Genomic DNA, 14321 nt, shown 5'->3' with positions numbered 1-14321 from the left:
ACGGAAATAAAGAATCTGAATCTGGGTATTTGAAATTAACAGCAGTTTTTTTTTACTTATGAAAAGTGTGAAGTATATTGGGTCGGCTCGATATCAGTTCTAGTCCAAAGATCACGGGTATCTTGCGCCGACCCAATATACATTGTACATGTATTTCACACTTTTCGCAGGAAGCCAGGCACTTAGGATAATTTCAAATACACGGATCAGCGACCCCCAATTGTTTTATTGAGGCGAAAACCCCTTCGAATTTGCATGGAATGTACAAGTTATACACATGTCATTGTTATAGTCATAGATCATAGTCCCGCTAACCTGACAAACATTTTTTTTTATTTTAAAAAAAGTTATTAAATGACGAAGTATGACCAAACTGCAATTGAACTTTATAGAGCCCAGTGCTAACATTACTTATATTTTTCAATGTATCAGAAGGGGTATGTTGCCGGTTAATTTTTGTAAAATTCTTGACAAGCAATAAGATAACAACAAAAAATGGAGCTTAAACTGTCCGATTATGAAAACCTTAAATTGTGTACATGTATGTGGTGGTGGTGGTGGGGGAAGGGGGGGGGGGTTCTTCATCCGCTCAAACTGTCTCAATTCCCCTTTCCGACTTAAATTTCTTAAATCGTGAAGTGGGGAGGTCGCTACAAGGATAAATTCTTAACTTTCAAGCTTGCATATCACACCCTCTCCGATTCTACGTGCATGTAATTAACATGTAAGGATGTAAAACCTCGGTGGCAAATGCATCTAGTTGATGGGAAAAAAATATTTTAAACAAAAATGATGTAACGATTTGCATTTTAGTTGCTTCTAATCATATACGCTATCGATCATCAATTTTTTTCATTTCTATATGAAATCATTTTTTAATTTAGATGCATTGAATAATAAAAGCAACATCATGAGAGAGAGAGAGAGAGAGAGAGAGAGAGAGAGAGAGAGAGAGCCTTCTAAAACGAAGTTACAATGTACTTCTTAGCCGTCTATCTCCCTCTGGGTGGTCACGCAGTCATGTAATTTTTTTTATCAAGTCTGGAGTAGATCCACAGCTACTTCAACAACGTGATTTATACTTTCCAAGTTGTTATTTGTCAATAGTTTTTGTCCAATTTCGTCATTGTCTCGTCTTGGTAGATTGACAAAAGATTCTTTATATTATTTGAAACGCATGCTCTATTTCGTGCTTAATTTTTTTTTTATCATTACTTATTTTTAATTTAAACATATTTTATTGAGAAACTCAACAGGATTGGGCAACAGGTAGAGCCTATGTTGATGTTCTTATTGTAATATATGTTCTTTTGTAACCTATCAGCAGTACTGCTTTTGGTAGTAAATAATACAATACTTGTATGGATTTCTTCATTTATTTTTATTTTGTTTTTGGTATCAGTTCCTCATCTTTCCTTTGATCTTTTTACATATATACAAACGCCTGGCCTTAGAGACTTTTTATATTTCTTGTACATGTATATTGTATGTGTATTGTACAGTCTAATTAAAATTAGCCCTACGTTCTATTTGTTATAATAAAACGTAGGGGCTAATTTTAAAATAATACCAGTGAAGTCGTTTCGATTTTTTAAATATACAAAAAACAAAAATGCCCTCGTGAAACAAAATTTCAAAGTGACAGTTTTTTTGAAGGAAAACTCGAGGAACATGTTCATGCTAAATTTATTTTGTTTCACAGGCAGTTTTTCTGAAATTCGGGGATATCCCTCCATTTTGACGCTAAAAATTATATAATCGCATCAAAATTGGTACCGTATAAGTTTTACATTATGACCCCTGGGTCAAGGCCTCTGCTGGTGGACTGTTAGTCCCCGAGGGTCTCTACAGCCCAGTAGCTAAGTACTTCGTTACTAGCTTGAAAATACGGATGTATATTTAATTGCTGTTATAAAAGTTAGAAATTAATTTCAAAATTAAGGATTATCTCCCTCATGCATAGCTCTTATCCTTGGACGTGTTTGGCACGCTGTTTTTGGCTATATTTAGATCTAAAACTTCATAGTTATTTCGGATTTCAAACATTTCGGTTGAGCATCACTGAAGAGACATTATTTGTCGAAATGCGCATCTGGTGCATCAAAATTGGTACCGTATAAGTTTTACATTATAGCTTGATTTAAACTCGAAATATTTTGGCTAATTTTGTCAATATATCTCTTTCAAACTTATTTTCAAAAATTATTGAATCAGGACATATGTTCCAATTTCTTTTATCATATATTTGAATAACTTAAATTTTTCGATCTTTCATGCAACACCTTTAGGGAAATTAACACGAGACGTGCAACAACTTCTTTGTTTCATTTTCCTATTTTTAGGTAAAACAAAAATGCTAAAAACATAAATTATTTGTGATATTTCTTACAAGAATTATGATACTCACATTTCATACTATAAAGCACATCTTAGGTGTTCGGCGGTAGTATACAGATGTTCGGCGGTGGTTGTACATGTACATATAACTTTACAGTATCTTATCACACTATTGATGCATATAAGTTCATGGTGTGAATTAAATACGTTGAATTATTCACATATTCGGTGCATTTTTCCTGGAACATGTGGAATGACTGTTTTATGAACAGGTTAGGCCTACTTCTGAGATACATAAAGGGTTCAATTTTGATATCAATTCACGGATAGACATGAAATGTTGCAAACATTATCTTATTTTGTTATCAGCGTGTAAAGTATTCCTTTATTTGCTTCAATCTTTAAATCATAACATTATATAATAGATTCACATTTTACCACCACCAAACACTAATTCAAAAGATATAGACCGGGATACACCGTGTTTTAATAATTCGTGAAATTTATTGCAAGAATCATAATACACACTTCTCAGACTGTAAATAAAATTTTATTAACATTCTTAAGTGTTCGGTGGTAGTATTCAGATGTTCGGCGGTGGGCAGCAAGTGTTCGGCGGTAGCTACATATACATAAACCTTACAGTTATTGATACAAACCGTTGAACGATACATTGAATTATTGAAGTAGAGATTTATTTATTTATTTAATTATTTTATTTATTTATTTATTCACTCCCCACCCCCCCCCCACCCCCCCATTGTACTCGTGTACAATGTGCTTAAATTTGATCGGGATCGGGATCGGAGTCAAACGCTAAACTGTAGTCTGATGTAAAGGCCTAGTTACACATGAAATTTGTTGCATTTTCCTATTTTTAGGTTTCAAAAAATGCTAAAAACATCATAAATTATTTGTGATATTTGTTGCAATAATCATGATACCCACCTTTCATACTAAAAAGCACATCTTAGGTGTTCGGCGGTAGTATACAGATGTTCGGCGGTGGTTGCACATAACTTTTACAGTATTCTATCACATTATTAATACAAATAAGTTCATTAAATGAATTAAATACGTTGAATTATTCACATATGGTCTGTTTTGGGGATTTATTTTTAATAAATACACAATATTTTTGGTGTTCGGCTGTGTCTGGCGGTAAAAATACCCACCGCACTCGATGAAAACAAAGATGGATGAATACGAGTGTCCAACCACGAGTAAACGGGTTAAATTATCGAGTTCTCACATAACTGTGGATGATTTGTCAATCTCTGATAAATCTGATTTAACGACAGCTTTTTATAAACTTTGTTCAACTCATAGGGCAAATAATATTATGCTGATACCGTACAAAGTAAATTCGTGTAATGCAGCGATTTCAAGTGGAGGAGTAGCCTTTTCTAAAGCATATTGCGATTTAGAAACGTTAGAGAAAGGTTTCTTTTTGGGAGATATATTTAGAAAGGGGCTAGATATCGGAATTGATTTCTTAAACGGAAAAACTCCTGATGCAAAACATGAAAAAATTTTGCTGGAAAAACTTGTCAACTTTCTGAAAGTGGGTAAGTGTTTTGTTTTAATGTTGATCAGTATACTAGGCCTAATAGTGAAATTATCTCATATATGTTAGAGTGGCCAAGAGCCAAATTTCTTTTATTCCTTTATGGCCCCTGGGGTAGAGGTTCTGACTTACTAGATTGTGTCTATGTGTAAAACACTTAAATAACTTTCTTCTTTAGTGTTATTGAAACTAAATAGATATTTAGAAAAGAGCAGGTAGTCTTTTACCAAAATTGTAAATTTGATGATCCCCAGAGATGGGGTTCTGACCCCAGGGTGGTGCCAAACTTAGTATATAGTTTATGTGTAAGTTTGCTGATACTGTATAAAATCTAAATGCATACTTAGGAATAGCAGAAAAGGATGTACAAAAAAAAAAATGGTGAATTTCACAACCCAGGGTTTTGACTTTAGGATATAGGTCCGAATTATAGTCATATTTTTTTTTATGTTTTAATGTTAATACACCTATTATATTATGTAAAGCCTTTCATCAGTAGTGTTAAATCTATTTGAAGCAAACTATATAGCATGGTGCCGTGCCATGCCCTTTTTTGGCTGGCACCATGCCCTTTTTAATATGCAATTTCCGAGTTACCCAATAGTTCTTTCCCTTTGTGGAACTCTTACGCACAGTGAGACGCAAAACATACTATCGTCCACACGCGGTGGGTACAAATGCTTATCGCTGCCTTCATATATTGCCTAAAGGCCGATTTAATATCAGACATCATGCAACCACCCAAACTGCAGGGACACACAATATTAGTAAGTTTATTAGTATCTAATAATAAAATAGCTCAAACAAAAATCGATAATCACCATTTTTCTTTGATAAAAATATCACTCGTGCAGAAGAGGAAATAAAAAAATAATTTCATATTAATTTAATGGCCTAATTCAATCAAATATTATTCTCCTTATGGTCAGTGTAATGGATACCAATGGCTGATATCAACAAAATATACACTTTCATTGCTTTTATCCGTATTTACATAGCTAGTCTATAGTATATGTATACGTCTTGTACCCACCCAGCTAGTCTATAGTATATGTATATGTCTTGTACCCACCCAAGCATTCAACAGAACACTGAACGTACCTCTATCACAGAAGAGCTGATATCTCGGAAGTTGCGTATTGCACCATGCCCTTTTTTCTCTATGAAATTTTTAAAAATATTTGTTGATACAGCTTGCTCCGGATATATTGAAATTCAGGGGACCAATCATTTTCTTTCAATATAACCGAAGTTCAAAATAAGTGAAATCGGAAATGTCGACCATATTGGAGGCTTCATTTGGCATCTCGATCCCGATTACGAAAGCAGAAATATTAATTTATTACATTACACAATTAACAACATATAGATAATTTATTGAATTTAGTCCACTGAAGATTTTTATTTTAAAAAAATATGTGAGTTTTAACTTTTGTTTCTTATTGAGCTGACCAAGAATAAATATTTCAATTTCCGATGTGTACAAAAATTTCGTCATCTACTTTAAGTAGCATCTGTACATAATCTTTTTTGAAAACCATTTTTTTTTAAAGAAATAAAGTTCATTAACATAAGCAAGTGGCATCATGTTGTCTGTAAAGTCGTTGTCCGCGTCAGATGTTATAGACTTTATTTGGAGATTTTAATGTGAACCCAGTCTTGCAAAAACTATTTTTAATGCACTGTGATAGCGGTAAGGTGTTTGAAATTATTGGGGTTAAGCAAAATTGTCACTTCAGATTTTTACTTCAAATTCTTATATCTATTGCAGTTATTAATTTGTATTTGGTGTCCAATGATAAAGTTTTCCTTTTTTTTTTTGTGGGGAGTTCAAATTTTACAAATGATCCTGTCATCAAGCTGTTAAAGAATGATTATACCCCACTGTTATTTTATTCCTATAAAAACACGCAATGAAAAGTAATCCATGGGAAACCAATCAACTGACACCTACCTGTGTAATTATGAGGCCACCAACCTGGACAACTACCATTGCAGGTGACTTCAATATATAGAAGTTATAAAAACAATACATTATCTACTCAGTGGACCGATAATTGATTTCGAAATAGGCGATATTTCAATATAAGCGATTTCAATTTAACTGATATTTTAATGCAAAGAAAATAAGAGATTGATACTGGGAATTTTGTTTTACTTCAAAATAAACGATATTTCAAAATAAGCGACTTCAATATAAGTGGAGTAAGCTGTATAAAGAATTGTTTTTTATTTCACAAGGTTGATTGAAAAGTTTAAAATCAAGGCAGCAGGTATTAACGTTTTAAGAGGCTAAATGATTATTCTATTAATATCATTGTATGATACAATGAAAGTACCCTGAAATTGTCTTGCCGTGACGAAAAGTGCCCTTTTGAACATATGATATGTGTGCCCTCTCTAGATCCTAGATTTAACACTAATCAGTGTATGCACTTTTGAGGGCAGTGAAGTTTAAAGAACACATCTTGCTTTATATTGTTGCTGAACATTAGAATTTAGCTTAGATATTCAGAACAGGAAATTTTTTTCTAGATTTCATAGCCTGTGGGAGTAGTGATACTTTTTCACTAGTACTCAGGTGATCGATAAGGCCTGTGGGCCGCTTGTTAGGACCATGTCATTGTGAATCTTTGGTATTAAAGCATACGGATGGTGTGTGGATTGAAATCGGAGACGTCTTATAATTAGGGTTGGACCATAATGTGAGGTCACAATTTTTCAAGGGAATATAAAAATCTTTTTAAAATCTTCTGAAGAAGAACAGAGATAAAGTAACTCAGGGTAGCATTGTGGCCCATGGGCTCTTTCCTTTCTCCCTTGGGAGGTCTATGAATGCAGGTTTGACTGTACTCGTAATTCAATAAAACAAATGTACAACTTAACTTTACTTTTGCTCTTTTGCAGGTGAGAAGGTTGATGTGGACTTTGAAAATGAAACTGACACAACAACTGTGCTAGCCAATCATCTTTTTGCAAAGTTAGCAATTTCATCATACTATACAATTGACAAAAGCTGCCAGAGTAAAAGAAATGGAAATAAGTGCAGCTGTAGTGATGAAAATTGTTTGTTGACTGGGTGCTTTGGAGATACAAGTATAGGTATGAATATACTGTCAATGTTTTGTAAAGCCAAGCATGTTTATGTATTTACTTTCACTGAACACAGATTTGTATTGTTTGTAGATTTTTTGACATTGATCACTGTTCATTATCTTCACCTTTTTAGGTCACCCGAGTTTAATCAGGTGACCTTCACCCGAGTTTAATCAGGTGACCTATTGCAATTGGTTGTCGTCGTGCGACGTGCGTTAACATTTGAACATTTTTAACTTCTTCTTTATAACTACAAGTCCAATTCTTTTCATATTTGGCATGAATCATTTTGGGACAAAGGGGACATAAATTGTAAATTTCAGGACTCCAGCACTCCTGGGGCCCTTGGGGCGGGGCAAAAACTTCCCAGAATTGACAAATTTTCAAAAATCTTCTTCTCAAGAACTGCACATGTGTAAGAAAAACTAAATGCATAGTGATGTAGAGCATGAAGGCCTCTACCAAAATTTTTAATTTGATGATCCCGGGGGTAGGGGTTCTGATCCCAGGGCAGGGCCAAATTTGTTATATAGTGTTTATGTGTAAAATTCTTAAATAACATCTTCTTTAGTGCTGTTGATACTAAATTGGAACTAAATGAATATTTAGAAAGAACAAGTAGTCCTTTATCAAAATTGTAAATTTGATGATCCCAGGGGTAGGGATTTTGGTATCAAGGTGTGGCCAAAATGGTCAGTCATTAAATGTGTGAACAATAGACATTTTCAACTTCTTCTCGATAACTATCATTCCAATTCTTTTCAAATTTGATATGAATCATCTTTGGAACAAGGGGGACTTAAATTGTAAATTTCAGGATTCCTGCACCCCTAGGGCCTTAGGGGCGGGGCAAAAACTGCCCAAAATTGACCAATTTTCAAAAATCTTCTTCTCAAGAACCACACATGTTAAAGAAAAACTAAATGCATTAAGATGTAAAGCAGAAAGGCTTTTACCAAAATTGTAAATTTGATGATCCCTGGGTAGGGGTTTTGACCCCAAGGTGGGGCCAAACTTAGTATATAGTGGGTTTTTTTTTTAAAGTTTGCTGATACTGAATAAAATCCAAATGCATACTAAAGAATAGCAGAAAAAGATTTACAATAAATGGTGAATTTCACAACCCAGGGTTCTGACTCTAGGATTGGTCCAAATTAGTCATATCTTTTTAAATGTTTTAATATTACATGTAATACACCTAATATATTGTCTGAAGCCTTTCATCAGTGTATGCACTTATGAGGGCATTGAAGGTGTAAGAACACATCTTATCTTATGCTTTTGCTGAATGTTAAAATTTATCTTAGATATTCAGAACAGGAATTTTTTTTCTAGATTTCATAGCCCTTGGGAGTAGTGATAATTTTTCACTAGTACTTAGGTGATCGATAAGGCCTGTGGGCCCCTTGTTCATTATTTCTCTTGAAAACCATTTGCCATTTTCCCTCCATTAACTATGTTAACAATAAACCAGTTAGATCCTATTTGTTAAAGTTTATAAACCCGTCAATGATGGGACATATATGGTATGATAATCATGTCCTTCTGTCTGTCTGTCTGTAGACATGATTTTTGTCTGGATATGTTCTTAGAAACTACTGCATGGATTTTCATCATTATTGGACATTTTTTCTTTATTTTACAGGTGTTTTTTATGGACTTATTAGCTCACCTGAGCCTAAGGCTCAAATGAGCTTTTCAAATCAAAATTTGTTCGTTGTCGTCATTGGTGTCCTTTACTTTTTAGCTCACCTGAGTCTGCAAATGAGCTTTTTTGATCACATTTTGTCTGGTGTGTCTGTAAACGTTTTAGCTCACCTGAACTGAAGGTTCAAGTGAGCTTTTCTGATCACTTTTTGTTTATTGTCTGTTTGTCTTACCGTTTGTTTGTCCATCTGTAAACTTTTCACATTTTCAACTTTTTCTCCAGAGCCACTGGGTCAATTTCAACCCAACTGCCACAAAACATCCTTGGGTGAGGTGTATTCAGATTTGTTCAAATGAAGGGCCACACCCTCTTTCAAGGGGAGATAATTAAGAATTAGTGAACATTTAATGGCGTTTTATAAAAATCCTCTTCTCTAAAACCACTGGGCCAGAACAGATGTAACTTACGTGAAAGCATCATTACATAGTGTAGATTCAAGTTTGTTCAAATTGCAACTCCCGGGGTTAGGATGGGGCTACAACAGGGGAAAAGTTTGCATAGGGAAATCTTTAAAAATCTCCTTCTCAAGAACAGCAAAGCTGTGATTAGTCATATTTATATGGAAGCATCCTCAGGTAGTGTAGATTCAAGTTTGTTCAAATCATGACCTCCGTGGTTGGGTGGGGCCACAATGGGTGACAAAGTTTTATGTAAGAGTATAGAGAAAATGATCTTTGAAAATTTTCTTCTCATGAACAGCAAAGCCATGTTTAGTCTTATTGATATAAAAGCATCCTCAGGTAGTGTAGATTTTAGTTTGTTCAAATCATGACCCGTGGGGAAAGGATGGGACCACAATGGGGGATCAGATTTTTAAATAAGAATATATAGGGGAAAAAACTTTAAAAATCTTCTTCTCAAGAAGAGCAAAGCCTTGATTAGTCATATTGATATGGAAACATCTTCAGGAAATGTAAATTTGAATTTGTTCAAATCATGAAGCCTGGGGATAGGATGGGGCCACAATGGACAATCAAATTTTTACATATGGATATGTAGCAAAAATATCTTTAAAAATATCCTTCACAATAACAACGAAACCATGATTAGTCATATTTATATGGAAGTATCCTCAGGTAGTGTAGATTAGAGTTTGTTCAAATCATGACCCCTGGTGGTTGGGTGGGACCACAAATGGTGATCAAATTTTTATGTAGGAGTATATAGAAAAAAATCTTTAAAACTCTTCTTCTCATGCAAGAACAGCAAATCAATATTATGGAACATAATAGCATTTATGTTTAAAGCGTATATATGTGTCATTTGCCCTATTGGGGACCTCGTATAACTTTACCCCGTTGGGGGCCTCAAGTTTGTTAGCCAATAAGCCATTTTTGGTCATATTGATATGGAAGCATCATCAGGTTGTGTAGATTCAAGTTTGTTCAAATCATGACGGTACCCCGGTGGTAGGGTGGGGCCACAATGGGGGATCAAAGTATTACATTGGAATATATAGCAAATTTTTTAAAAAATCTTCTCAAGAACAGCAAAGTCATGATTAGTTGTGTCAATATGGAAGCATCACAGGTAGTTTAGAATTAAGTTTGTTCAAATCATGATCCCCAGGAATTGGATGGGGCCACAATGGGCGATCAAAGTTTTACATAGGAATGTCTAGGGAAAAGAATCTTCTTCTTAAAATCAGCAATTCCATAATTAGTCATTGATATGGAAGCATCCTCAGGTAGTGTAGATTCAAGTTTGTTCAAATCATGACACCTTATGGTAGGGTGAGGTCACAACAGGGAATCAAAGCTTTACCTATGAATATCTGCTGATGAATAACAGCATGGCCATATTGACTCAGGTTAGCGTTGTGGCCCATGGACTTCTTGTTACAATTTCATCTTCTTCTCCAGAACCACTGGGCTAATTTCAACCAAACTTGGCACAGAGTATTCTTGGGTGAAGGGGATTTAAGTTTGTTCAAATGAAGGGTCAGACCCTCTTCCAAGGGAAGATAATTAAGAAAAAGTAAAATTAGGTGGGATCATTTAAAAATCCTCTTCTCAAGAACCACTGGGCCAGTAAAGATGAAACTAACATGAAAGCTTCCTGACATGTATAGATTCAAGTTTGTTCAAAGCATGATCCCCGGGCATAGGGTGGACCATTATGGAAGACCAACGTTTTATAGGGGTATAATCTTTAAGTACTAGATGAAATCCTGCACAAGCGCGGGAAATCACAATTAGGTAATATTGCATAGAGAAGGACTTTTCAATGCGAATTTGAAATGTTGCACACATGAATTGAATAGACAGTATCTTTAATTCAAATGTATTTAAGAATTTTTTTTTAATAATTGCCTGTATTAGTTACATGTATGTTATATTTATTGATATCATATACAGTAAATAAAACTAGATTATTGGGAAGTTACTTGGCGCTCCAAATTAAATATTCCGTATGTAACATAAATTATAAATCTCTCTCTGTATTGAAAATCAGACATTGATTTACGAATGCAGTTGTAATCTGTCATGCTCATAGTTGACCAAAAACAAAATGAAGGGTCATTCATAATTTAAAAATTTAAAACCCAGTATTGCGAATGTGTTTATAATGGTAGTTTTTGTCCTGTGCAACAATTTAAGAGTAAAATTATGAATATACTTCGTTTCTTCTCATCAAACACAATAATCGAAAACATAATGCACTATATGAATGCAAGGGTGGATCCAGGAATTTTTTAAGGGTGGGTGGGTTCTACCATTAATTTTGGTGTTCAAAGGGGGGGGGGGGGGTGTTCCACCCCCAAAATGCGTGATTTTTACCCCTTTTAAGCAAATTTTCTTACTAATCATGTTGTAACCATTCACAACTTCTCGGCTTGCTGGAAAGTCCCGAGAATGTTGCCTAGCTTCATTCTGAAAATTTCCATAAGGGTTGATTCAAGACTAAAATCACAGATTGAAGAAATGAACTGGCATATTTTATTTCTTCAACAATTATCAAAACTTATTTCTTCTATAAGATCAAAATCAAGCATTGATAAACAACGGATTAACTTCATATCGCATTATCTTAGGTTGTCATTTTAAAAAAGAGGAAAGAAAACTGGCTTTTATCTACCACTTTACTCTCAATTTTGCTAATTTAGGGTAGTTTATGGAAAATGAAAGTAGGGTTTTAATTAATTTTACTATATTTACTAATCAAATAAGATTCTATTATAGCTTACGGACTTCACCTCACATATGAAACAATATTAAAGGTGCAAGCAGTAACTCTGGCGCAAGCATTTTGGAGTTTATTGGCAAAATTTGTTTTAAAAGTATAGATGGGCCATGGTGACTCAGGTGAGCGATGTGGCCCATGGGTCTCTTGTTTTTCCATTTTTTCAACTAATGTTTCATGTTTGAAATATCTTGAATGGTTATTCTTTTGGCTTTTTGACAGGTAACACCAAAGTGTGGCATGGTAGTGTAGACATTATCATTGAGAATGACATTGTAATTGAAAACTTGGAAGACGAACTGGACTCGCCTGGTGGAAAATCTCCCGTGGAACTTAAGATGAAGAGCAAGTCTTTGAGTAAAAATCCACAGCTGGTTGCTAAAGCTATTGTGTTTTCTTTCCTTCAGAAGAAAAGACACCCAGAGCTATCTAATTTCGTTATTCCATGTGTAGGCATTGCAGATAATGCCATGCTTTTGATGTTTTATGATTCAGAACATGATGTACTTCTAGAGAGTTCTACTGTTCCACTTCATTCAGCAACGTGCAGAAACAAATTTTCTGTAGAGGCAGTGTTGATAACCTGGTTAGCAGTCAACTATAGATTTCTCTGTACTGGTTTAACAGATGACATGCTTTCACACCAAGCAGGCTTTTTTAGGCAAGCAAAAGACTGTATAACTGTTTATGAAAATAATCTTTCAATGCAAAATGTAGGTCCACCTCCAGTAAAAGAGATAGTTTTACCAAGCGAATGGAGTTATAATGCTTATTTGTTAGAAAAACAAAACAGACTAAATGAAGTTTCCATGAAATTGACACTTAATTAAGAAGGGAAAGTAGTGTCTTTTAGTTTGCAGCCATCCGTCAGCAAGTTGTGGCGTCTCAGTATGTGTTCATGTGTTACTATAGCAAGACATGTCCTATTTTTAAAATGTCTTTTATTTGAAGTTTTATGGGATGTCTGATATCAGTAAGATCCTAAACCACTGTGTATGCAGTTTAGCATTTAGATATGGAAACTGAAAAATCCTATGGAGTGATGTCAAGGCAATAAGTGGTGTATCGCTGGAGATGATCATCAAAATTATCCTTAAAGAACTACTTTTTTTTATCTTTGAAATGTGTAGGCAATCATCAACAGCATATAAAAACATTTTAGTCTCTTTAAGACATATTCCTGTCTGCGGACATGATTTTTAAACAGCTTGGTGCTCCAAGACATTCAATGATGCTGCAGTTCTTGTCTGCTATTTTCAGTGACCATCTATGATAAGCAATTTAAAACAGTCATATCTTCTCTAATTTAATAAAGAATTTCACCAAATGAATGTAATAATTCTTGTAGAGGCAGATGAAATATTGTATATCTTCATGCACTACAACAGTACAATTTATAATTTCACAAAAATGTCTAAGTGATGAAAAAGTACAAAAAACCTGACTTGTTCCATGAGGCGTATTTTATCTTGATGATATCCCTGTATATTTTTAATGATCTTCAGAAAACATAAAATCTTTGTATATTTACTGGAGTATATGCTTTTATTTTTGCCGGGTTTTAGTGAATTCATGCCAATAACACTCTCACAATACAATTTGTCCATGAACTTTTCTAACAACCCTTGTATAATTGGGGGGGAAAAGTTCAATCAAATTGTCATCTTGTCTAAATGCAGTGTACATGTATATATTTCAATGAATTGTTTCTTTGATTACTTTGTATCATTTACAATCTTTTTACATGCATAGATCAAATCTGTGCTCCAAATGAAATCGATACAGAAATTGTTATACCATAAGATATGATTTTCCCAAGAATTCTCCTATTTCATTGCTATTATCAGAAAAATAAGATCAAGAAATGAAGAGGTCTGCAAATAATTTTTCTGATATACTCGGGGAAATGATTCAGATAAGAACTATGATTGCATAAAAACTCAACATATATATTTACTTACAATTATAATTATAACGATTTGAATTTAATTTTGATAAAAATGATCCCGCTTACCTCACCAGGGTCTATGAATATTCCTGGTTGGAAACCTTATCGTTTTGAAAAATCATGAAATGCTGCACTCATGTGTATGAGGACAATGGATTTTCTTTAAAGTACTAATGTTTACTGTTAGTGAAATAAATATATGAAAACTATTTGTAGCTTTGATTGGGTCTTCGTAATGATTTTTTGTTTGTTTGTTTTGATGTTTTCTGCCACACTCAACAATTTTTCAGTTATATGGTGGCGCCCAGTTTTTATTGGTGGAAGACAGAACCCAGATACAATATACCTGGGATGAGACCACCGACCTTCCGAAAGTAAACTGGGAAACTTTCTCACTTACCGGCGCGAGCGGGATTCGAACCCGCGCCGGCAGAGGTGAGAGGCCGTGTGATTTTGAGCGCAATGCTCTAACCACTCGGCCA

General features: G+C 34.4%; 1 protein-coding gene across 1 annotated transcript; it reads left to right on the top strand.

The window, feature by feature from the left end:
• The first annotated feature begins 3143 nt into the window (after nt 1-3143).
• Nucleotides 3144-14048, top strand: LOC125670549 (uncharacterized). Its single transcript, XM_048905764.2, has 3 exons — nt 3144-3905; nt 6812-7006; nt 12114-14048. Exons 1-3 carry the CDS (start codon nt 3521-3523, stop codon nt 12719-12721), a joined length of 1188 nt encoding a protein of 395 aa, XP_048761721.2. The 5' UTR covers nt 3144-3520; the 3' UTR covers nt 12722-14048.
• The last annotated feature ends 273 nt before the right edge of the window (nt 14049-14321 follow it).

The sequence above is a fragment of the Ostrea edulis genome, chromosome 4 (assembly GCF_947568905.1).
Source record: "Ostrea edulis chromosome 4, xbOstEdul1.1, whole genome shotgun sequence".
NCBI classification, from domain to species: Eukaryota; Metazoa; Mollusca; class Bivalvia; order Ostreida; family Ostreidae; genus Ostrea; species Ostrea edulis.
Note: the sequence above shows the minus strand (reverse complement) of the source record. Positions and strands in the feature narration are given on the sequence as shown.